We start from the raw sequence: 23,281 nt of genomic DNA, 5'->3' as shown, positions 1-23,281 counted from the left end.
CCCACACTGCCAAAAGCACCAAAAGTTGGTTAAATGACCATGGTGTTGGTGTGCTTGACTGGCCAGCAAACTCACCAGACCTGAACCCCATAGAGAATGTATGGGGTATTGTCAAGAGGAAAATGAGAAACAAGAGACCAAAAAATGCAGATGAGCTGAAGGCCACTGTCAAAGAAACCTGGGCTTGCATACCACCTCAGCAGTGCCACAAACTGATCACCTCCATGCTACGCCGAATTGAGCCAGTAATTAAAGCAAAAGGAGCCCCTACCAAGTATTGAGTACACATACAGTAAATGAACATACTTTCCAGAAGGCCGACAATTCACTAAAAATGTTTTTTTTATTGGTCTTATGATGTATTCTAATTTTTTGAGATAGTGAATTGGTGGGTTTTTGTTAAATGTGAGCCAAAATCATCACAATTAAAAGAACCAAAGACTTAAACTACTTCAGTCTGTGTGCACTGAATTTATTTAATACACGAGTTTCACAATTTGAGTTGAATTACTAAAATAAATGAACTTTTCCACAACATTCTAATTTATTGAGATGCACCTGTATACCACATATATTTATGCCATGAGCCTACCTTCATTTCTGACCCTGATTACTGTTTTCTGTTTTTAACAAACTTTTTTATTTTTGAGGCTATGACTATTGTTTTGAAGTTGGGATACTAGATTAGATTTAATGAATATGTCAAAAGTGTTAACCCTTTGTGGACAATTTCATATACACCAATGCAAAGTTACTGCTTCAAAACACAATTTTAGGCTTTTCTGTATTGATTTAAAATAATTTATTGACTCCCTGTGTTCTACTTCAAACAAGAAATCGATCAAAACATCTCTTTTAACATCTATCTATCTGTCTATCTATCTATCTCTGCTGCTTTTTATTTTTAACTATTCATGCGCTTTGTTTTTATTCAATTATTCACTTGTTTTATATTGTCTTAGGCTGTCTCTTTACTGTAACTGTATCCCCTATACTGTTTCTAAATATAAAATAAAAGCATGTATTATTTATTTATTACGTAAACGAAGAAGGCAGTTTGCGTTCTTCACGAGTTGTCAGTGGCCGACAAGCATGATGCTGAACCAACCAAATTGTTGTACAAATTTTTGGCACAGCCAATCAAATTTCTCATCCTTGTAAACGCCTAGCTCTCTAACGAGCTCTGCTCTGTCGTTTACCGAGAGATCAAGGAGGCGGGGACACCGTCAAATAAGACACGCCTTCTTTTTTAGGACGTAGCAGGCCGCTTTCGAGCTGTCACACTGACGAACCGCCATATCGTCCAATAGAGATGGAGAGTTTGCGCCAAAGGCTCCGCCCACTGTCAGATCATCCTCCTGCTGATTGATTCCAGCAGATGTAAGGGTTGCGCTGCTGAGAGAGGAAGAGACGCTACCGCAGGGTGAGTGCAAGTATAACTGTTGTTTTGCGTGCGAGTGTGTGTGTGTTGTCACTCTGAAATTAAGTGTCATTGTGCTTTAAAAACGTACCGTCCATCCGCAAAGCCCGTGATTCCTATTACGTGCAGCGCTCCTCGTTTTCACGGGTCAAACCCACTGGAGAGTCTGTCCTTCCTGTGTTTATTTCGTTTGCTTACAGTCATACACGTATTTGTCTCTGAAACTCTTTTCTTGCACTGTTGTTATGGTGACACTAGCGGTCTGCCTTTGACTGTTCCTGTGTGGTCAGAGCGCACGTACACTTCCAGAGTGCGCGCGCGCGCGCACACGCACACTTGTACACTCGCGTACTCTATAATATTAAAAAGCCTCACTCTTGTATGACATTTCACTAACACGAAAGTCGATAAGTAGTGGTTTCATAATCCAAGCAGCCACTATGTGAAGGTGTATTTATGCTGAATGGGGGACCTTTATGTACTGTTACAAGTGAAGCCAGCCTAGGTAGGTTTATGGCTACTAACTCTCCTTCTGCCATCCTCAATCATTTTCTCTGTCTTTTTCGTAAAACACCCTGGCCACATGTTGCTCAAGGTATTTCGTAAGTTAAGGGTGTGTTAATGATAGTTTGAATTACTTTCTAGGGTATTGCATGTCATGCCTAAACGTGAGTTGAAGGCACAATGTCACAATGCATTTGTATACTTCCTAACACTTGGTCTGAATTCAAATGCATTTGCACATTGTATCGAATAGGCTTTTAAAAATGTGTAAATCATGCATTATACAGACAAGAGACATTGAGAGAGGAAGAACAAGTGAGCAATGTCGGATAAGAGTCATTGCAAATTCAGCTAAATATGACGAATTTCTGTTGAAATAAATCTGTGTTCTCTGGAGAGGAGGAAGTGTGCGTGTATTTGTGGTACTGTTCTTCCTGGCCTGCCTAAAGGTCATATACTGTTAATGTAGACTGCTCTTGGCACATCACATAAGGCTACACACATGCTTAGACACACACATGCAGATTTGTATGCTGGATATCAGGTGTCCTGTACAGATAAGGCTGAAAGAATTGTTCTATACACACTCATTCACATTTCATAGTATATGCTATACTGTAACTGGCTGTTGCCCAGCTGTGATCTTACAGAAATCATCATACAAACTGCAACTCAAGTAGTGTTTGTGAGTCTAAGTATATGCAAAATGTGTATGTTGAGTCATATTATCATCCTTTGCCCAGCATGCCGCTGGCACGAAGTTTGTCGGTCACCTCCCTGTCCGGTCTAGAAGAATGGGACGAAGAGTTTGATCGGGAGGATGCAGTCCTGTTCGAGGTTGCATGGGAAGTCGCCAATAAAGGTATGCATGTGTTAAAGTCTTTGATATTGACAGTTTCATAGCCAGAGTCTCCTTATAGACATTTTCATTAATATGTTCAAAGATCCATTTAGTTTTATGAGGCTGTTTTACTCTGAATTTCTTTGACGTGTCATGGCACTACCTTGTTTTTTTGAACATATTCTGTGGTAATTGCATGGTATATCCTTTAAGCACCTTGGAGTATCATTGTATATGAATGCAGTAATCATTCAGTACCAAGGTATATGTATCACAGTGATACCATCACTGTAACATGGTACCGCCAAGTACTTTTATTTTTAGTGGTGACTCTTTGCTCTTTTTTCTTTTCTTTTTTTTCTTTACACAGAAATCAATAGGACTAGGATATAGGAAGAATGTCAGATTTAATCAGAATGTTTTGAGAGCATATCTCTGAGTTTGTGTGTATTTGTTCCTGCTTTAAGTTTCTTAAACTGTGTCAAAAGAAGGGGTAGCGTTCTCTTTCTCTCTGTTGGGTTTAAGCAGCGAGTGATGTATGCATGGTCGCAATAGAGATAAAGAGTTTTGGGGTTATAATACATGAGTGTACACAGTTTATCTCCACTCTCATGAAAGGTTAAATGTTTAAGCTCCAGTGCTGCACTTTTACAGAGTCTGTTGACATTTCTATACAAAGCGTCAATATATTTTTTGGGAAAAACTTTGAAGCAAAATTTTAATGCAATTTAATCTTTAAACCAATGCTGTAATCCATAAGCATATTAACAAAATGTCATGAAGCAGTTTTAAATGTTGGAGATAAACCCCCTAACCCTAAGAATTAAACTTAACTGCATAACTCGTCCAGCACCTTTTATGTTATGAATTAGAGGTAGATGATATATATGGGTTTTACCGATTAATCGTGCCAATAGTTGCTTTTTGGAACTAAAAGTTATCAGCATAAAAATGCAGATAGTTGCCGATATTATATTTTATTTATTTATTTATTTATTTATTATTCCTCTTTGTTCCTCCTCTGGAGGATTCTACATTTAAAGAATGGCTTGGTTCTGCAGTGTAACAGCAGCCTTTAGAGGTGAAATTAAAACAATCGCTGACACCTCGTCGGGATTTGCTGTATCTAAATCTTTCGTCATTGATGATATTCATCCATATTTTTAACCTCACTTCAATGAATATTTTGTTATTTTGATTAGATAAATCAAGTGTTCTAAAGCAAGGGCATGCAAAGAAAATGCAACTATGGAAACGTGCCCCATCAGCACATACATCGTGTCTCCATCTTCATATCTTGTAAATAAAAATAAAATACCTTATCTGCTGATGAAGTCTCCATCATTTCAATATAAAAGTCCAGAAATAAGTAAGTGTATTTTGGGCTTTTATTTATAGATAAAAGTCCCCCGTTATGCAACACATATTTTCATTTTTTTTTTCTGGTTATTAGTCGGCTTTTTCTAGCACAATAAACTGCATCTGGATGCCTCTGTGTCTGTGCCCGTAATATTCAGGAAATACTAAGAATTTTTTTCAACATTGAATAAATCAATTTGAAAAACGATCTGCCAATTAATAAGTTATCAGCCTTTTCCACCACCTTAGTTATCGGCATCATCTAAATCCACTATCGGTGACCTCTATTATGGATATGAATGACACTTTAAATCTTCAAATGACTTGTTGGGGAGAAGAGTGCTTTTTTCTTCTTTTAAGTGTTTCAATTGTAAATATGTGTATGCAACTATGCGTAGCTCCAACAGGTCTTTAGCAGGGATGCTCCGATCAGGATTTTTACAGCCAGTACCGATCACCAATCTTCTTGTCACCTGATCGGCCGATACCGATCCCGATAATTTCATCTTTTATCAAGATCTCATAACTGGCTACATGTAAGCTTTCTGCACACTGTCACTATTAGTTGAATTTTCCTGTTCCCAGTAATATTACTTTGCCTAGTTTTTGCTAAAAAAAAAAAAAAAAAAAAAAAAAAAAAAACCTTATTAAAAAATATTTAAAATAAGCCTTTAAAACAAGGATAGGCTAACAAAATATTCTCTATATTAAGATAGATAGCCCTATAAAAAATGAAGTTTAGTGTCAAACTGAAGACCTACTGATAACCCATTGATTCACTGTCATTATTTAATGTAATTATTATTATTCCTTATTTTATTTTTGCATTATATTTAATATTATATTATGGTCTCTTAATATTGTATAAAGTATTATTATATTTATAAATTCCTTCCCTGCCTTTTCATTTAGTTTGATGATTGTATTAATAGTTCATTTTTTAACTTGTTGCTGCTTGAACTTTAATGAGGGGAACACGCGCTTTCTGGTGAGGGCAACAGATTAGGGGTGTTTGATTTAGAGTTTTTTGGAGTCCACTCCGATTCCCAACTCCAGCCGTTGGAGTCGATGGATTTATTTTCAATCAGTATAGTTTCAAAATTCAGGGCCGTCACCAGGGATGGCCATTAGTAGGCAGTGCTTTCCCAAGTGACATATTTTCACCCCCAAAATTGCTTGTCAGGCATGAGCGATAAATCAATGGAATTGTAAAAATCATAGTTTAATATTCACTCATATAGAGCTCACTCAATCCACTGCTTAGCCTATTGCGTCCGATTGCCGCTCCGTGATAGTTTTTCTGTAACTGCTGGTCAGTTTCTCCTACCCAAATCCAAACACTAACATCATTGGGACGGGTGAAGCTTACTTTACTCTTGATGGCTTCCATGCCGATGGAAAAACAAATCGTACATATTTTCTTGCTCGATTCACTTCCATAACTATTAATAGGCATATTATGGAGATGTAATAAAAATAATTAATTTGGAACGTTGCTTTGAAATGGAACGTACAGTTTATGGAACGTGTGGTGAAAATGTTAAAACGGCAGCTTTATAAACAACAGTCTCCACCACAACAGATTAAATAGCAGTGGCTTTAATTAAGATATACTGGTGTGGTTATTGCTTTGATAAAATATCACTAGTTTACCTGTAAGTTAATGTTTCATGTTCCATATGTTCTGGCGATGGCCCTGTGAAGATTGCAGTCTTTAATCGCACACAAAATTTAGTTTGTATTTTCTCTTAAGAGTTTTTAAAATGTGTGACATGAAGACATAAACTTATGCTATTATAATTAGAGACATTGCATAACTACCTTAAAATGACTGGTAACAATGTCATTCCCTAGTTGCTGCTCATATCCAATTTTAAGAGGGAAAATAACAAGAAACCGGCTGGGTCGGAAATAATTTCATTGTCCTATATAAACTAGACAAATTTGGAGAATCCACTTCTCCAACCACTGTCCCTTGCACTGATGTAATACTACACAAACTTTCGAAAGTTTTAAAAATCTGTTTCACACACACACTGTTTTCCCTTTGCCTTGTCGCGTGTTAAACGTCACATTAACAGTACAGTACACAAACTTTTTATATTCGCCATACCTCTCCCACGGCATCGTTCTTAACTGCTGAATCAAGTTTGTTGGCTTATAACACTATGCCAGTATTCCCCACACTCCGTGAAGCCATGACAGTGCTGCTGAAGTCTTAAAGGAGCCGCGCATCTTTTGCGACATGAACGAACGGTTTATGCGATTGACCAAATTACCGATCACCGATCAAGTCATAGGATGTGAATATCGGCCGATACCAATAGGTGCATCCCTAGTTAGCAGTCTGTGTCAAAAGGTACGATTGATTAGGTCATTTCTGAAAGGAGGAACCAGATATTGTTGTTGTTAATGTCACACAACAAAACCTATATTCAACATGACTCAAGTGCCAAGCATGCACAGAAACTGTATCCCCCACATACCAGGGCCACAAGAGTCATGTCACTCATGTGTTTGCTGCACAGTAAATATTTTAAAAATAGACCTTATTCACGCTAGCGCCATCTTTGATTTTTAATAGGGATGACAAAGAGGCTGTGAGGGATATACTTACTATCTCTTCAATGGGCTGTACTACAGTTTAAAGTGTTTCTGAATTGTTCCGTGGACAAAACATCGATAAAATATCTGTCCAAGAACATTCAGTATACAAAGAACTCCAGACAACATGAGTTGTGGAAAATCAGATGTGATCTAGGAGCTTTATACCGTTTGTGCCTTTGAAGAGATGGTAAGTCTATCCCTCACACCCTCGTTGTCATTCCCACCCTCGATGGCACTAACGTGAACAAGGTCTAGGTTATCGATGGCTAGATTAACTGAAGTTCAAGAAGGGGTGAAGGGGACATTGGGATAACCTATGCTGTAGTTAAACGGTGGCTTACTCCTCATTAGACCTGTTGGTTAGATCCATCTGTTAAAGGTTAACCTGCCACTCTTCATGTGTGTGTGGGTTTTGTGGCAGTTGGTGGGATTTACACGGTGATCCAGACCAAGGCGCGCCTGACCTGTGAGGAATGGGGCGAGAACTACTTTCTGGTGGGCCCGTACACGGAGTCAAATGTCAGGACGCAGGTGGAGCTGATTGAACCCTGCAATGCAGCACTCAGGAGAACCATTGAAAAAATGAACAGCAGCGGGTGCAAGGTGTACACATACACTCACGTTACATACATATTAGTACATATTTGCCATCTTAATAAATCGCCACTTAATATATGTGCACACACACCACACAGACTGTTTAAATCTACTATTAGTCTCAGTGAAACCCTGAACTTTCATTCTGAAAGTTTGTGACGTCTCCCTAGGGTGTGTTTTAAAGGTTGAAGGCTATATCAGTGTCTCACACTCACACATTGTGGTCTATTTCTGTTCTTTGAGTAAACTTCTCCCCGGGAGTGTGGAGAGATGCTGTATGTGTTAGTGTTGCCATGTTTGCTGAGTCACTTTGCCAAAAATTGACATGAACAGAAATCAAGTCAAATGTATTTGTTGAAATCCTCAACTCTAAAATATCAGTCTACCATGTTTCTAAAAGATTATAGCCTATTATCCAAAGACATTTGCCCTTTCTAATCCAAGTGGCTTCTTTAGTTGTTGACACACTGTGATGCCATCAAACTCATGAAGCAGTGTGGGTGCCACGTCCCTGTTGGTGTTAATTGTGATCATTGAATATGCATTTGGGCGAAACTGCTTAAGATGGTTGGATGGGTGACTTCAGTCAGGCTTCCTATGCAACCAATTGGCCCAGTTGCTAGGGTGGGTAGAGTCACGTTGGGTTAACCTCCTCATGGTTGCTATAATGTGGTTCTCTCTTGGTGGGGCGCGTGGCGAGTTGTGTGTGGATGCCGTGGAGAATAGCGTGAGCCTCCACACGCGCTATGTCTCAGCGGTAATGCGCTCAACAAGCCACGTGATAAGATGCGCAGATTGACTGTCTCAGACACGGAGGCAACAGAGATTCGTCCTCCGCCACCCGGATTGAGGCGAGTCACTATGCCACCACGAGGACCTAGAGCGCATTGGGAATTGGGCATTCCAAATTGGGGAGAAAAAAAGATGGTTGGATGGTATTATTATTGATTTCTAGAATAAACTTGGAGAATTATATGTTTGATTTTAGAAATTGCAAATCAATATTCAGCCAAATTTGTTATGAGGATCACAGAAGCAATATCAATATCAGCAATTAAAATCTCCATCCATTTAAATCTATTGCAAAGAAAGTTTCTAACTTCCTTCTCTCTTGCTTTCTCTAGGTATATTTTGGCCGATGGCTGATTGAGGGTTCTCCTTATGTGATTCTGATAGACGTGGGTTTCACAGCCTGGTCTCTGGACCGCTGGAAGAGTGAACTCTGGGAGAACTGCAGCATCGGTGTGCCCTGGTTTGACAGAGAGGCGAATGATGCTGTACTCTTTGGCTTTCTTACTGCATGGCTACTGGGAGAGGTATGTGTTATACTATCTATCTATCCATATTGCCTATACTAATACAGGAAAGCCAAAGGAACAGTCATGAAAATGGACCTGTTTCACAGCCTGTGATGTCACTTTCTGCCTTATTTAGCAGCATAATTATTTTATTTTTTTTTGTAAATTTGCTTTTTTTATTTAGTGTAAATCTATAACATTAAAAAAAACTAATCAACACCGCTGTGATGGTTTAGAGTGTCAGTAAGTTTGTCATTTTTTTTTTTTATCTCATTTTATTTTTTACCACTTTACGGAAGTCATGGAAACATAACAGTGGATTTTCTTTTGCTGTTGCAGCAAATGGGAATGCAAAAATAATATTTGCTGTGGTCTCCCATGTACCTCTCTAGTAGTTTACACCACTATAGTTTACTTCCCCATTCCAAACCTGGAAATGTGAAATGGGTCCATTCTGTTTGATAAGTGTGGGAATGCTGTGGGTTTGTAATTTAGTTTACTCTACAGTTACTATTTTATGTGTGCGTATTTAGTATGCAGCTCAGTGTGACGACCCCCCTCACATCGTGGCTCATTTTCACGAGTGGCTGGCAGGTTTGGGGCTTGTGTTATGCAGACAGCGGCAGTTACCCGTAGCAACCATCTTCACCACACATGCCACTCTGCTGGGCCGATACCTGTGTGCTGGGAATGTCGATTTCTACAACAAACTTGCAGAGGTGTGTTCTTCATGCTCCCTATCATTTGTGTATACTAGTTTGACAGCAAGTGGATCCTTTAAATAGATTAGAGGAAAAATCCAGGGGGATAAAAGCCAACATGAAACTGAAACTGCACAAACATACAGCATAGAAATGCATGGTTTAATTTAGCAAGACTGATCACAGAGTGATCATTACATGCCTAGTCAAAAATATGCAGTTGGTGTCCCTGATGCAGTTTGGAGTAAGTGTGCCTATACATGTTTCTATTCTTCACTGTAGTAAAGCAGTAATGTCTTTTTCTCTTTTGTCTCTGTGTGTAGTTTAATGTGGATAAAGAGGCAGGTGACAGGCAGATCTATCACCGATACTGTCTGGAGCGTGCAGCGGCCCGCTGTGCACATGTCTTCACCACTGTGTCTCAGATCACTGCGATCGAGGCCGAACACTTACTAAAGCGCAAACCAGGTGACCTATGACCGCACTGGTTTCTGTTTCATTTTTTTACTGTTTCCTAATTACTCTTAAAGCTTATAAAATCCTAATAGCACTAGTCATAACTCGAATGACATCACACGGCAAGTTCATCATCAAGTGGATTGTTCCGGCCTAAGATAAAGGGTTTGAGATTCTAAGCTTGAGTACTGCAGAGGCTTTCTGGATGTAAATAATTTAATTTATTTTGAACTGTACATTTGTCATGAAACCTGCTTTCTGACCCATTTTTATCCATCACATGATATCAATTAAACATACGCACATCACTTGCTCTGTGTTCCTTCACTGGCATTCGCACTCTGATGTTTCTGTGTTCCCATTGTTTCTCTCTTTCAGATATTGTGACTCCAAACGGCCTGAATGTCAAGAAGTTTTCAGCGATGCACGAGTTCCAGAACCTCCACGCTCAGAGTAAATCACGCATCCAGGAGTTTGTCAGAGGCCATTTCTATGGGTCAGAGCTCAAAATACACACAATCAAATTCACATGTGAAATACTCTTTTATACATGCATTTTATTTTTGTTTTGTGTTCACTGTAGGCATTTAGATTTTAACCTTGACAAGACTGTGTTTCTCTTCATCGCTGGACGCTATGAATTCTCAAATAAAGGAGCTGATATCTTTCTTGAAGCATTGGCCAGACTTAATTACCTACTGAGGGTTAGTCTTTGCTTGTGGCAGTGTATGTGTTTGTATATGGTGATTCACAATCAGGGTCCAAAATTAGCACCGAATGTGAGTAAAAATTGGCTTTTGTGAGTAAATAAACTGGCCAATTGACTGGTAACTAGATTTTTTGGGATTGTGAAATACTGCATGGTTTAGAGACTGAGATAGTCTAAGATGCTGCTAGTGACACAATGACCTGTACTGTTTGCCACAAATATTTGCAAAAAATATACAGGAAATATAAGAGGAAAAACCTCTAAAAAATTACATTTGTAATAGGGACAACAGTTTTAAGGATAATGCAAAATACACTTTCATGTTTAGTTAAAAATATTTACTCCCGCCATTGGCCTGTTTTGCAAAATATTCATTTTGGACCCTGCTTGCAATTCAACCACTGAGGAATCATTTTAGAAAGATATATCTCTATTATGAGGTTTTAAATTTGACCTTAATTTGAAACTCCTATGCTTGTATGCCCAGGTAAATCACAGTGAGGTGACTGTAATGGCATTCTTCATCATGCCTGCTCGTACCAACAACTTCAATGTGGAGACCTTGAAGGGCCAAGCCGTTCGGAAACAGCTCTGGTAACCATGACAACTGCACTGTGAGGACTGCTAACCTGAATGACACTATGTAGCTCACCCTATTAATTAAAAACATCTCTGTTCACCTAAAACACCCTAACATACCTAGAACCCCACCCCAGCTGCCTTTTTCTGTTGTCATTCTGTTTCTACTATATGATGGCAGATGATGATGTAGAAATACACTTATTTCAATGTGTAATGATGTCGAAATAGATTACGTAGAATTAAATAATAACTAGAATTATAATTATTAACTAGATAAAGCCCTCAAGTTACAAATAATATAAATCTTAAAATGGCATTAAGTCTTAAGGGTCCGCATCAACTACAACACTATGACAACGTGCAAAATTATTGAAAATGAAGAGACTATGGCCCTCGGACACATTTTTGATTGCTGTTCACATCCTAGAGTCTAGAGCCGTTAGCCTAGAACAGAAACCGGTGAGATATCTCAGGACACTTATTTCCTTAATATCTTTCAGGGAGTAGGAAACCTTTTTGCATACTGTGGGGATGGGGGCATGGTCGTGTGTCCGTTTGCGGGAGAGAGGGAGTGGTGTGGCTTGTCCAGCTGGTTGGCCTAATTTCTAACAGCCATTTCTTGTTACAGTGATAGCGGAGAGAGACCTCAAAAAGCAACCGAGACACTCCAGAGAGGAGAGAGAGCGACACGAGAGTGCAGCGTGACATGTTCTGAGAGTTTGTGAAGGGTTTATGTCATTAAGAGTCTTTTTTGAGAGTTTATGTTCAGAGAGTGTTTTGAGTGAAGAGACCAAGAGGGTGCAGTGTGAAAAGGAGACAGAAAATAAAGTCTTACTTGAACAGCTTTGTTGGTTCCCGGAAACCCTGTCATGTAGTCCTCTGCCAGCTGGACTGCATCCTCCAGCAACGCTGGACTGTGACACTGGACCCACTTGGACATGTCACGAGGAAGCTGGGAGATGAACTGCTCCAGATCACCAGATATCCAGGGCGCCGCGGGTCCCCTCAGCCAGCAACCATTTCCGGCAGGCGTCTCGGAGCTGCGTGAAGGCAAAAGGGCGGCCGTGCCTTCCCAGTCTCAGGGAACGGAAGTGTTGCAGTTCTGGACAATGGCCGACCCGTTGCATGATGTCTCTCTTTAGATCGGCATACACGAGGAGCTTAGCGGTGGGGAGTTGTTGGGCCGCTAGTTGTGCTTCCCCAATTAGGCGGCCTTCTCCACACCTCGGCCGTCTTCTCAGAAAGATCGAGGTATGCCTCTGGATCATTGGCAGGGCCAATTTTCACCAGGGTATCTGGTGGGATGTTCGGTGTGGGCTTCAGGGTCGCAGCCCCCTCGTGTGTGATCAGGCTCCGAAACGCCTGACGGTTTTCCGCTTGGGCCTGGAGCAGGAGTTGAAAACGCTGTTCCTGCTCCAGCCGCAGCTCGACGAGGGCTTGATGTTGGTTCTCTTAGATGCTGACGAGGGTCTGGATCACTTTGCCCAGTGGTGAAGACTCCATGACGACGTAACTCCTTCCAAGAATCCCGGATTTCGGCACCAGTGTGATATGTTTATACACTCGGAAACAGGAGGAGTCGGGAAACAACTAAGCAGTTAAAGTAAGACTTTATTTTCTCTCTCCTTTTCACACTGCACACTCTTGGTCTCTTGGGTACTTCACTCAAAATGAAAAACACTCTCTAAACATAAACTCTCAAAACAGACTCTTAATGACATAAACTCTTCACAAACTCTCAGAACATGTCATGCCGCACTCTCGTGTCACTCTCTCCTCTCTGGCGTGTCTCGGGTGCTTTTTTAAGTCTCTCTGCTATCACTGTAACAAGAAACAGCTGCTAGAAATAATGCCAAACAGCTGGACGAGCCACACCACTCCCTCTCTCCCGCAAACAGACACACGACCATGCTCCCACCCCCACACATACCTTTCCATGAAAAAAGCGCTTGCAGCACCTTTAAGCAGAATAAAGGCCTAGTGTGGGTTTGTTTTCATTTGAATTTTTTGACAGTTGGAGTTTCAGTGGCCCCTTTGAACATTCCGTCAATGTAAGTCTATGGGATTTTTCATTTTTGTTTTTGTTTTTTATTTGATCGTCCCCTTAGAAATGACAAAGCACACTATAAGGGGGTCGCACACCGGACGCGTCTGGCGTGCGACATGGCACGTTCTAAAATTCGAAATAACTGTTTTCAATGAAGGTAGCACGCTGCCACCGCCCAGCTACGACCACCTCCCAGCTACGACTCCAGAGGCTGCTCAAATTTCTGCCGTGCCACGGAGCGCAACTCGCATATTTTCCATTAAATTCGACCCAAATCATTATCAAAGGACATAGATTATTTACTCTAGTGTTGTTCATTCTTGAAAAAGGGAAAAACCATGGTAACTTTGTGTGTACTGTCTGCCTCCTGAACTGCATCGACGTGCCCTGTGCTTGATACCTGTGCCGTGACCTAGCCGCGACACGGCATGGCACTTCTTGTCCGGTGTGCGACTGCCTTCAGTCAGAACAGTTTGAGTAGGGATGTGCCACTGTGGTCGAATGAACGACAACGCAGCATAATATCAATATTTTTAGTAGAGGTGGTTTTAATGGGAGATGCAATTCCAAAGTCCCTTTCAAGGCAAGTTTCTTCACTCTGCAGTAATTTTTGGGATGCTCTGGGGCAGGCTGGGCAGCTAATATCAATGTAAACAATTGGCATAAAAGTACCGCTCCTATCTCTTATTGCTCCTATTGAATGAGGAAATAACGGAATCACCAAAACGGTTGGTCAAGATTACAATCAAAGAACATATTTAAAATCAGCAGTAAAATCTGACTACTATGGTATCATAAATTGTGCTGCTTTAGCTCAGATCACATTAAAATGCTATTTTTCAGGCTGGTTCAGATAATGCAAATGCACATTCTTGAACTGACTGACAGGTGACGTCTGTATCTAAAAGGTGATTGGCACTTTTACCTGAAAGGCAGGACTTCCTTTTTCTACATCCATTGGTCATTCCAATTTCTTCCATTCATTTTAATAGCAGTGGTCTGTCTCTGCTAAACTCTCTCTGGCAATTCTCAAATTAATTAAGAGGTGCAACTTCTTGGAGAGAGTTTTTACTGATTACAGCTTGCTGTGCTTAAAAGTAAATAGTCAGCATGAAACGTCTTCTAGAGGTTTTATCTGTAATGTTTTAATTTAGTACATTTATGCACCACTGCTGTTTCAGCCATCAAAGTGACGCATCAAAAATACATTAGAAGATGATCACTGTCGGACGTTACAGTTTTTCTCGATCGATTTTTACACATTTCTCAAAACTATAATTAATACTCTCAAAACAATTCACACAGCCGATGAAACAGATGCTTAATTTTGCAGAACAATTAAATTTCACAGCAAAATGAAGCACTGTATTCTTTTCTGATAATGCATTTATTACAACCCTAATTACGAAAAAGATGGGACAGTATGAAAAATGCTAATAAAGTGATTTGTAAATTATGCTCTTTGCTATATTGAAAGCACTACAACTAAACATTATATGATGTTTCGTTGTTTTTTTTTAATGTACAGTAATTTCAAATCAGATGATTGCAACACACCAAAAAAGTGGAGTGTTTACCATTGTGAAACATCACCATTTCTTCTAAAAACACTTAAGCATTTAGGCAATGAAGACACATTTGTTAAAGCTACACTATGTAACTTTTGGCCCTCTAGTGGTTAAAAAAAATAAAACTGCATGCATCTTGCAGAATAAAATTGTTTTGGTTGCGCTTCGGCTCTGCTCCTCTGCATGGATGAATGTGGTTCGAGGCACCTGTGTACACATGGATACAGGACATCTTATCAGAGCGAATGAACAAATAAAAATGGATATCCGAAAACATGTCATCTGAGCAGGTAAGTGCCATATCTTATGCTGTTGTTTTGACTTATTGGAAACATTGATGTTTTGAAATTAATGACGTTACAAAAGTTAGGCAACGTTCATTAACATTAGACATAACGATTGCTAGTCTGATAAGGTCAAACGTTGTAAAGTTTTTATAACTGCGGGATATTCTGACCAAATAGACCACAGTAGTAACTATATAATTAATAATAATAATAATTAATAATTAATAATTATAATTAATAATTTTTTTAATAATTTTCTTTATTTATCACATTATACATATACAGTGAAATTCTTCTTTTTTCACATATCCCAGCTAGGCTGGGGTCAGAGTGCAGGGTCAGCCATGATACAGCGCCCCTGGAGCAGATAGGGTCAAGGGCCTTGCTCAAGGGCCCAACAGTGGCATCTTGGCGGTGCTGGGGCTTGAACCCCTGACCTTCTGATCAGTAACCCAGAGCCTTAACCGCTGAGCTACCACTGCCCAAATGAGGAACTAATTTATAGATTGTCATTGTTACCAACCAATGGTCAACATCATTTCAAGACTCACATGTCCTTGGCAAGCCTAGGACTTAAGGATTTATTTATATAAATTATTGCAGTTATAAAGAGAATTATACACGTGTGCTAGCAAGTGAAAAGTTCTAGACCAATTACAGTATAATTATTGCATTTCAGACGAGTGTGTGTGTATGTGATTACACAACTGTACATAAACCATATCAATAAAATATCTTGCCAGTTGAGTAAGAAGAAAGCCATCTCTGGGTCACTTTTAAATCCTTTCAGATCTCGGAGTTGTCGCCACCTGTGAAAAGCCAAGCCGATGTTGATTCAGGTTTTATTACGGACTCTGTCGCTTTCCCTTTTTGCTTGTAGACTCTACTCTGTTCGGGGTTTCATTCCCCAGAGGTTTGCCATTTTGAATGATCCATAGTCAATTTTTCTCATTCGTTGTGACAGCAAACTTTCAGTTTCAGCTACTTCCACACCATACACATGCTACAGAAGCCAGAGCTTATTTTCTCTTTGTACAGATATGACGTGAACAGGCACGGGTCCCGACAGCTCTAAAATATAAATCATTATTATAGGTTTATCAAAGTGTATTTGGGTAAAGACATGGTTTGGAAGATGGATTTTTGTTGCACTCTCTCATTAATAACATTTTGTTATTTTTTTTTAACAAAAAAACGTTACATAGTGTAACTAAGTTTAGAAAGTGGAATTTTCCCCCATTCATCCATTATGCAGGTCTTCAGCTGCACAATTGTACGGAGTCTTCATTGCCGTATTGTGCGCTTCATAATGCACCACACATTCTCAATTGGAGATGGTCAGAACTGCAGGCAGGCCAATCTAGCACCGGCACAATCTGCTTATTCAGCCAGTATGTAGTTTGAAATTTGTACTGCTGAAAATGCCGGGACGTCCCTGGAAAAGTTGGTGCTGGATGGCAGTATATGCTGCTCCAAAATTTGTACATATCTGTCTGCATAAATGGTGCCCTCACAGATATGCGAGTTACCCATGCCATGTGCACTGGCACACCCCTGGCCCATACAGACGCTGGCTTTTGGACCTGACACTGATAACAGCTTGGATGGTCCTTTTCCTCTTTGATACAGAGAAGACAACGGCTGTGTTTTTCAAAAACTATTTTAAATGTGGACTCTTCAGACCAAAAAACAGTTCCACTGTTCTACTTTCCATTTAAGATGAGACCGAGCCCAGAGAAGTCAGCAGCACTTCTGGACAGTGTTGATGTAGGGCTTCTGCTTTGCATAGTAAATACTTAACTTTCATCTGTGGATGCAGCGGTGAATGGTGTTGACTAACAAAGGTTTACTAAAGTTATCCCAAGCCCATGTTCATGATATCCATTACAGATGAATGATGTTTTTCAAGACCGTGATGTCCGAGGGATCAGAGATCACACGCATTCAGAAGTGGTTTTCGTCTTGCCCTTGTGCACCAAGATTTTACCAGATTTCTTGAATCTTTTAACTATATTGTGCACTGTAGAGGGTGAAATACCCAAAATCCTTCCAATTTGTCTTTGGGGAACATTTATTTGCTGAAGCATCAGTTGGCAAATTGAGAAACGTCGAATGATCCTTGCTCTTGAAGGACTAGGCTGTTTTTGGAGGCTCCTTATATACTATGACATGATTTCATAACCTGTTTAACATCTGTTTCACATCGCCTTGTTATTTTAACTCAGATTATTAGTCTTAAATTGCCCCATCTCAGCTTTTTTGGAGCGTGTTGCAATCATCTGATTTGAAATTACTGTACATTTAAAAAAACAAAATAAAATGAAATTCATAAGGTAAAACATATAATCTTTGGTTTTAGTGCTTTCAATATAACAAAGGGTGAATATTTACAAATCACTCCTTTTTGTTTTTATTAGCATTTTTCATACTGTCCCAACTTTTTCAGAATTGGGGTTGTAAAACTAAATAATAACATCAAAACCATAGATGTGTTCTCTATTGAATTCATAGCATTTTCAGTGATAGACATGAAACTCTACAATTAAAATAACACATTTATCAAAAAATATATATATATATGTTTTCATAAAATTTCTCTACGTTTTTGTTTGTTTGTTTGTTTTTTTTTTTTAGTGCTTTCTCTCTGGAAAGAGGTTGAGGAAGTTTACTGCAAAAAAACTAATTCAGTCTTGCTATATTGTATAAACCTACGTACAGTTGAAGTCAGAAGTTTACATACACTTAAGTCATAACTCATTTTTTTAACCACTTCACAGATTTCATATTGGCCAACTATAGTTTTAGTCATTTAGGACATATACTTTGTGCATGACATGTAATTTTTCCAACAATTGTTTACAGACAAATTGTTTCACTTTTAACTGACTATATCACAATTCGAATGGGTCAGAAGTTTACATTCACTAAGTTAACTGTGCCTTTAAGTAGCTTGGAAAATTTCAAAAAATGATTTCAAGCCTTTAGGCAATTAGCTTCTGATAGGCTAATTAGCTAATTGAAGTCAATTGGAGGTGTACCTGTGGATTTATTTTAAGGCCTACCTTCAAACTCCGTGCCTCTTTGCTTGACATCATGGGAAAATCAAAAGAAATCAGCCAAGACCTCAGAAAAAATTGTGGACCTCCACAAGTCTGGTTCATCCTTGGGAGCAATTTCCAAATGCCTAAAGGAACCACGTTCATCTGTACAAATAAAAGTACGCAAGTATAAACACCATGGGACCACACAGCCATCATACCGCTCAGGAAGGAGACACATTCTGTCTCCTAGAGATGAACGTAGTTTGGTGCGAAAAGTGCAAATCAATCCCAGAACAACAGCAAAGGACCTTGTGAAGATGCTGGAGGAAACAGGTAGACAAGTATCTGTATCCACAGTAAAACGAGTCCTATATCGACATAACCTGAAAGGCTGCTCAGCAAGAAAGAAGCCACTGCTCCAAAACCACCATAAAAAAGCCAGACTACAGTTTGCAAGTGCACATGTGGACAAAGATCTTAGTTTTTGGAGAAATGTCCTCTGGTCTGATGAAACAAAAATTGAACTGTTTGGCCATAATGACCATCGCTATGTTTGGAGGAAAAAGGGTGAGGTTTGCAAGCCGAAGAACACCATCCCAACCGGGAAGCATGGGGGTGGCAGCATCATGTTGTGGGGGTGCTTTGCTGCAGGAGGGACTGGTGCACTTCACAAAATAGATGGCATCATGAGGAAGGAAAATTATGTGGATATATTGACGCAACATCTCAAGGCATCAGACAGGAAGTTAAAGCTCGGTCTCAAATGGGTCTCCAAATGGACAATGACCCCAAGCATACCTCCAAAGTTGTGGCAAAATGGCTTAAGGACAACAAAGTCAAGGTATTGGAGTGGCCATCACAAAGCCCTGACCTAAATCTGATAGAAAATTTGTGGGCAGAACTAAAAAGCGTGTGCAAGCAAGGAGGCCTACAAACCTGACTCAGTTACACCAGTTCTGTCTGGAGGAATGGGCCAAAATTCCAGCATCTTATTGTGAGAAGCTTGTGGAAGGCTACCCAAAACGTTTGACCCAAGTTAAACAATTTAAAGGCAATACTAACAAATTGTATGTAAATTTCTGACCCACTAGGAATGTGATGAAAGAAACAAAAGCTTAAATAATTCTCTCTACTATTATTCTGACATTTCACATTCTTAAAATATAGTGATCCTAACTGACCTAAGATAGGGAATGTTTTCTACGATTAATTGTCAGGAATTGTGAAAAACTGAGTTTAAATGTATTTGGATAAGGTGTATATAAACTTCTGATTTCAACTGTAAGACAGCACTGTGAGCACAGATGGTAATTGTGGACATTGATTGTGGCATGTAGACCAATGCCATTTCTCCCTCTTTTTTTTTTTTGTTGAGATTGAAGTCGCTGTAGATCTGCTTACATTAGGCCAAACTCTTTGTGTGTCTCCGATAGACCGTGATTCATAACACGATCAATTAGAGGTACTCTCAGGTCATTTGAGCCTCTTCTGTGTCTTCTTTACTCTTCCACCCTGATGTCCTCTTTCACGCTGTTCACTATCATTACAGCATCTCCATTTGGTCTTTCCTCAACTCTTTCAGTGCTTACCACTGAAAGAGTTAAAAACCTTCCCTTTTCTCATCACTTCTTCCTTTTTCCTTTACCTCTTATCAGTTTGCACCTCTTCTTTTTCCTTCTTCCTTATTGAATTTTCATATCCGACCCATTTTATAGATAGCAAAGTCATGATAGTTGTGTGAAAAATGTAGTAAATTTTATTTTCTTTGTGTGCATTACTAACACAGCAGATATCAATATGAAGAGATTTGACAACCTGGCATGTGCATTTTAGAATATGACTTTAATTTAGTTGTCTGTGTTAACTGTTCTGAAAGCATGAATCTTGGATAAGAGAAATGTGTGTGTATTGTTTCGAGAAAATTATGAAAATCAACAAAAATATACAGTTTGTATAGGACAGTTAAAAAAAAAAAGTGTTCAGATGGTTGTGTTAATTGTTTTGAGAGCAGTGACCTGAGTTTGGAGAAATGTGTAAAATCTACTGTGAGGAATGTTCCTGATTTGTGAGGTGCTTTTGTGTTGAAGTCTTTTGCTAATTCTTGGGGGGAGGGGGGACATTACAAGCTGCAACAAGCACTCATCAAAACATAAAAAATAAAAACTCCAGTGCTGCATCGCCACTTATAATAACACTAATTAACGAAATGGAAACCTCTGCTTAAGAACTGGAGATGTGTGTTCTGCTTTAAACACTTACCTGATGAAAGCTATTTCAAAAAGTGGTGTGGACAAAAATGGCAAAGGCAAAAAGTGGTAGGGACACGTTCCACCTCTCCCACTCATAAATGACGATCCTATGGAGGATCACCCTTAGACTCAAGTGCTCTGGTTGGATTGAACCGCATCATTCTACGTTCAGGATGCACATAAGTGATTTTGTGCCACTCTGTATTGGAGCATTTCTGTTTCTTCTCTTACTTTGATAGTTTTGTGCAATAAGATGTTATAGTGGTTTAGCCTTTATTTTTGTTGAATATCTATTAGTTACCACGTTGAAGTGCCACGTTTAGCATCCATATTTTGCTCTGAAACGTGTCTGATTGGGGTCACGTGAAAATAACGAAGTCTAATTATACATTATTATTGTTAACACGACCAGTCGACTACTCATTCAAACAACCAACCAACTAGTCGATTACGAAAGTTGGTAGTTTTGCACATCCCTAGTACTGAGTTTGGTGGATGTAGCTTGAAAGGTCTTGGAGAAGTTACAAGTATGATTTTGATCTTGGATAAGGGATTTTGGAAAAACCCTAAACAAAATCTGTTGAATACAAGTATGTTGTAATAAACATAATAATAAACATTTTGTTGTTGTTACACAGTATTGCTGAAATATAATCTTCTACCACAAGCTTTAGGAAAATGGGATTGTTCTTACAGGGAGTGCAATCCATGATAATGCTGCATCTTTGTTGTATTGTTGTCAGGGACACTGCACAGACTGTGAAGGAGCGTTTTGGGAAGAAACTCTATGAATCACTTTTAGTGTGAGTTATTTTTTTGTGTGTTTGACCTTATGTAGGAAATATTAGACTTGGGACCGTGGACTAGAAGAACAAGTGGTAGTTTTCTCTTTCTCTTTCTCAGAGGGCAGCTGCCTGATGTGTCTAAGATGTTAGATAAAGAGGACTTCACCATGATGAAGCGTGCCATCTTCGCCACCCAACGGCAGTGCCAGCCTCCCATCTGCACTCACAACATGCTGGAGGACAGTACAGATCCCATCCTCAACTGCATCCGCCGCATCGGCCTCTTCAACAGCACGCAGGATAGAGTCAAGGTACACACACAAACATACAAATGCACACATGCACTATATTAAAATGGCTTATATCAAACTAAATTTATATATTCCTTTTGTTAGGTGATCTTTCATCCAGAGTTCCTCTCCTCCACTTCTCCTCTCCTGCCGATGGACTATGAAGAGTTTGTGAGAGGCTGCCACCTTGGAGTATTTCCGTCTTACTACGAGCCCTGGGGATACACGCCAGGTAAAACTACTTTCATATTGTGTCCACACTTCAGTATGTACTGTATACACAAAGTTAATATTTATTATTAACTGCCACTCATCACTATGCACACATCTCTCTCTCTCAGCTGAGTGTACAGTGATGGGTATTCCATCGATTTCCACTAATCTGTCTGGGTTTGGCTGTTTCATGGAGGAACACATTGCCGACCCATCTGCTTATGGTGAGAGCCATGAATACAGTGACAATGACAACAGTAACTATTAGATACATTTAAAAAGGCTATTCTCTCATTTTTGGTTAAATGTTTAAATCAGTTTGACTTCAGTGTAATGCAAAAAAAAAAAAAAAATGTCTTTCTTAGGCATCTATATTCTGGATCGGCGGTATCGTGGGGTGGATGAGTCCTGTAATCAGCTGACATCTTTCCTGTTTCAGTTCTGTCAGCAGAGTCGCAGGCAGAGAATCATCCAGAGGAACCGAACCGAGCGTCTCAGTGACCTGCTGGATTGGAGATATCTGGGCAGGGTTAGACACCACATACATGCTCAGAATTGCTTAGATCACCTCTTAATTACTTTTTTGTTAAGTTACTCACATAAACATAGACACATTGTATCATCAACTTGTCTAGTAACCATGACAACTGCACTGTGAGGAGACTATCCAGGAAGGTCAGATCATCCTGATATGTCCATCATCCAAAGACTGCCCAATTAACTTCATCTATACATCAATACAACATGTTAATATGCATGAGAAGAAGTCCAATCATCTTCCCCTGTTTGTTTGTTTTTTCTTCAGTATTACATATCTGCCCGGCATATGGCCTTAGCCAAAGCTTTTCCAGACACCTACATTTATGAACCTCAAGAGCCAACTTCGGTAAGCCCAAACAACTGTTTATTAGTTTTATTTTAATTAATACAACTATTTTAATGGTGTGAATTGTAGTGATCTAGAGAGCTCTGATAACACTGCTATAAATGTACACATCTACAAACACTGAAAGCAAATATTCTGTCATTGAACATTTAATCTTTAATTTACACAATTTAGAGTACAGGCTTCCGATACCCACGACCCGCCTCAGTGCCCCCATCCCCTGCCCACTCGCTTCACTCCTCACCCCATCACAGTGAGGCAGAGGATGAGGATGAACGGTATGATGAAGAACTGGAGGCGGAGAAAGATCGGGTCAACATCCGCCAACCGTTCATCATGCAAAACCGTAACAAGAATCAGACAGTCGATCTTCCTGAGAAAAACTAGAATAAACAAACCCATACATGCATGCATACATACACTGCAGCTTATACTGTGAGGCACTTATATCTGTTGATGCACACAGACATGTGTAATGACACTCCCTTAAACATACTGTTTTATGTCTGCAAATGTCATGTCAGAGAAATAAATGAGATATTTACTGTATGTGGTGAGCCATATGTGATTTCAAGCCTTTCTGTTGAAAGCTTTCCATGGGGTCTTCCACACATGGCCAAATACAAAAATATCAGTGTATCAGAGTTATTCATGTGACAGTTTACAGTATATGGAATGACTAGCTGTGTGCCAGAGATGGCCAATCTGAAGTTGTCATTCAAAGCAGTCAAATATTACAAGTCACTGTGAAAAGTCATAAAAATGAAAGACTTTTGAAACTAACATAGTTTTTCTCTCATAAATTCCCTTATAAATTAAATGACCTGAGAAGTGAAAGCAT

At 39.5% G+C, this 23,281-nt stretch overlaps 1 protein-coding gene across 1 annotated transcript; it reads left to right on the top strand.

Annotated features, from left to right (window-relative positions):
- Positions 1 to 1,321: 1,321 nt before the first annotated feature.
- On the top strand, positions 1,322 to 22,989 carry gys1 (glycogen synthase 1 (muscle)). The gene is made up of 16 exons (XM_051714664.1): positions 1,322 to 1,423; positions 2,668 to 2,786; positions 7,153 to 7,334; positions 8,453 to 8,644; positions 9,160 to 9,345; positions 9,651 to 9,795; positions 10,162 to 10,279; positions 10,367 to 10,487; positions 10,980 to 11,086; positions 21,010 to 21,069; positions 21,170 to 21,362; positions 21,447 to 21,573; positions 21,683 to 21,778; positions 21,920 to 22,083; positions 22,360 to 22,440; positions 22,615 to 22,989. Exons 2-16 carry the CDS (start codon positions 2,669 to 2,671, stop codon positions 22,825 to 22,827), a joined length of 2,103 nt encoding a protein of 700 aa, XP_051570624.1. The 5' UTR covers positions 1,322 to 1,423; position 2,668; the 3' UTR covers positions 22,828 to 22,989.
- The last annotated feature ends 292 nt before the right edge of the window (positions 22,990 to 23,281 follow it).

Source organism: Myxocyprinus asiaticus, chromosome 13 (genome assembly GCF_019703515.2).
Source record: "Myxocyprinus asiaticus isolate MX2 ecotype Aquarium Trade chromosome 13, UBuf_Myxa_2, whole genome shotgun sequence".
Taxonomy (NCBI): Eukaryota; Metazoa; Chordata; class Actinopteri; order Cypriniformes; family Catostomidae; genus Myxocyprinus; species Myxocyprinus asiaticus.
Note: the sequence above shows the minus strand (reverse complement) of the source record. Positions and strands in the feature narration are given on the sequence as shown.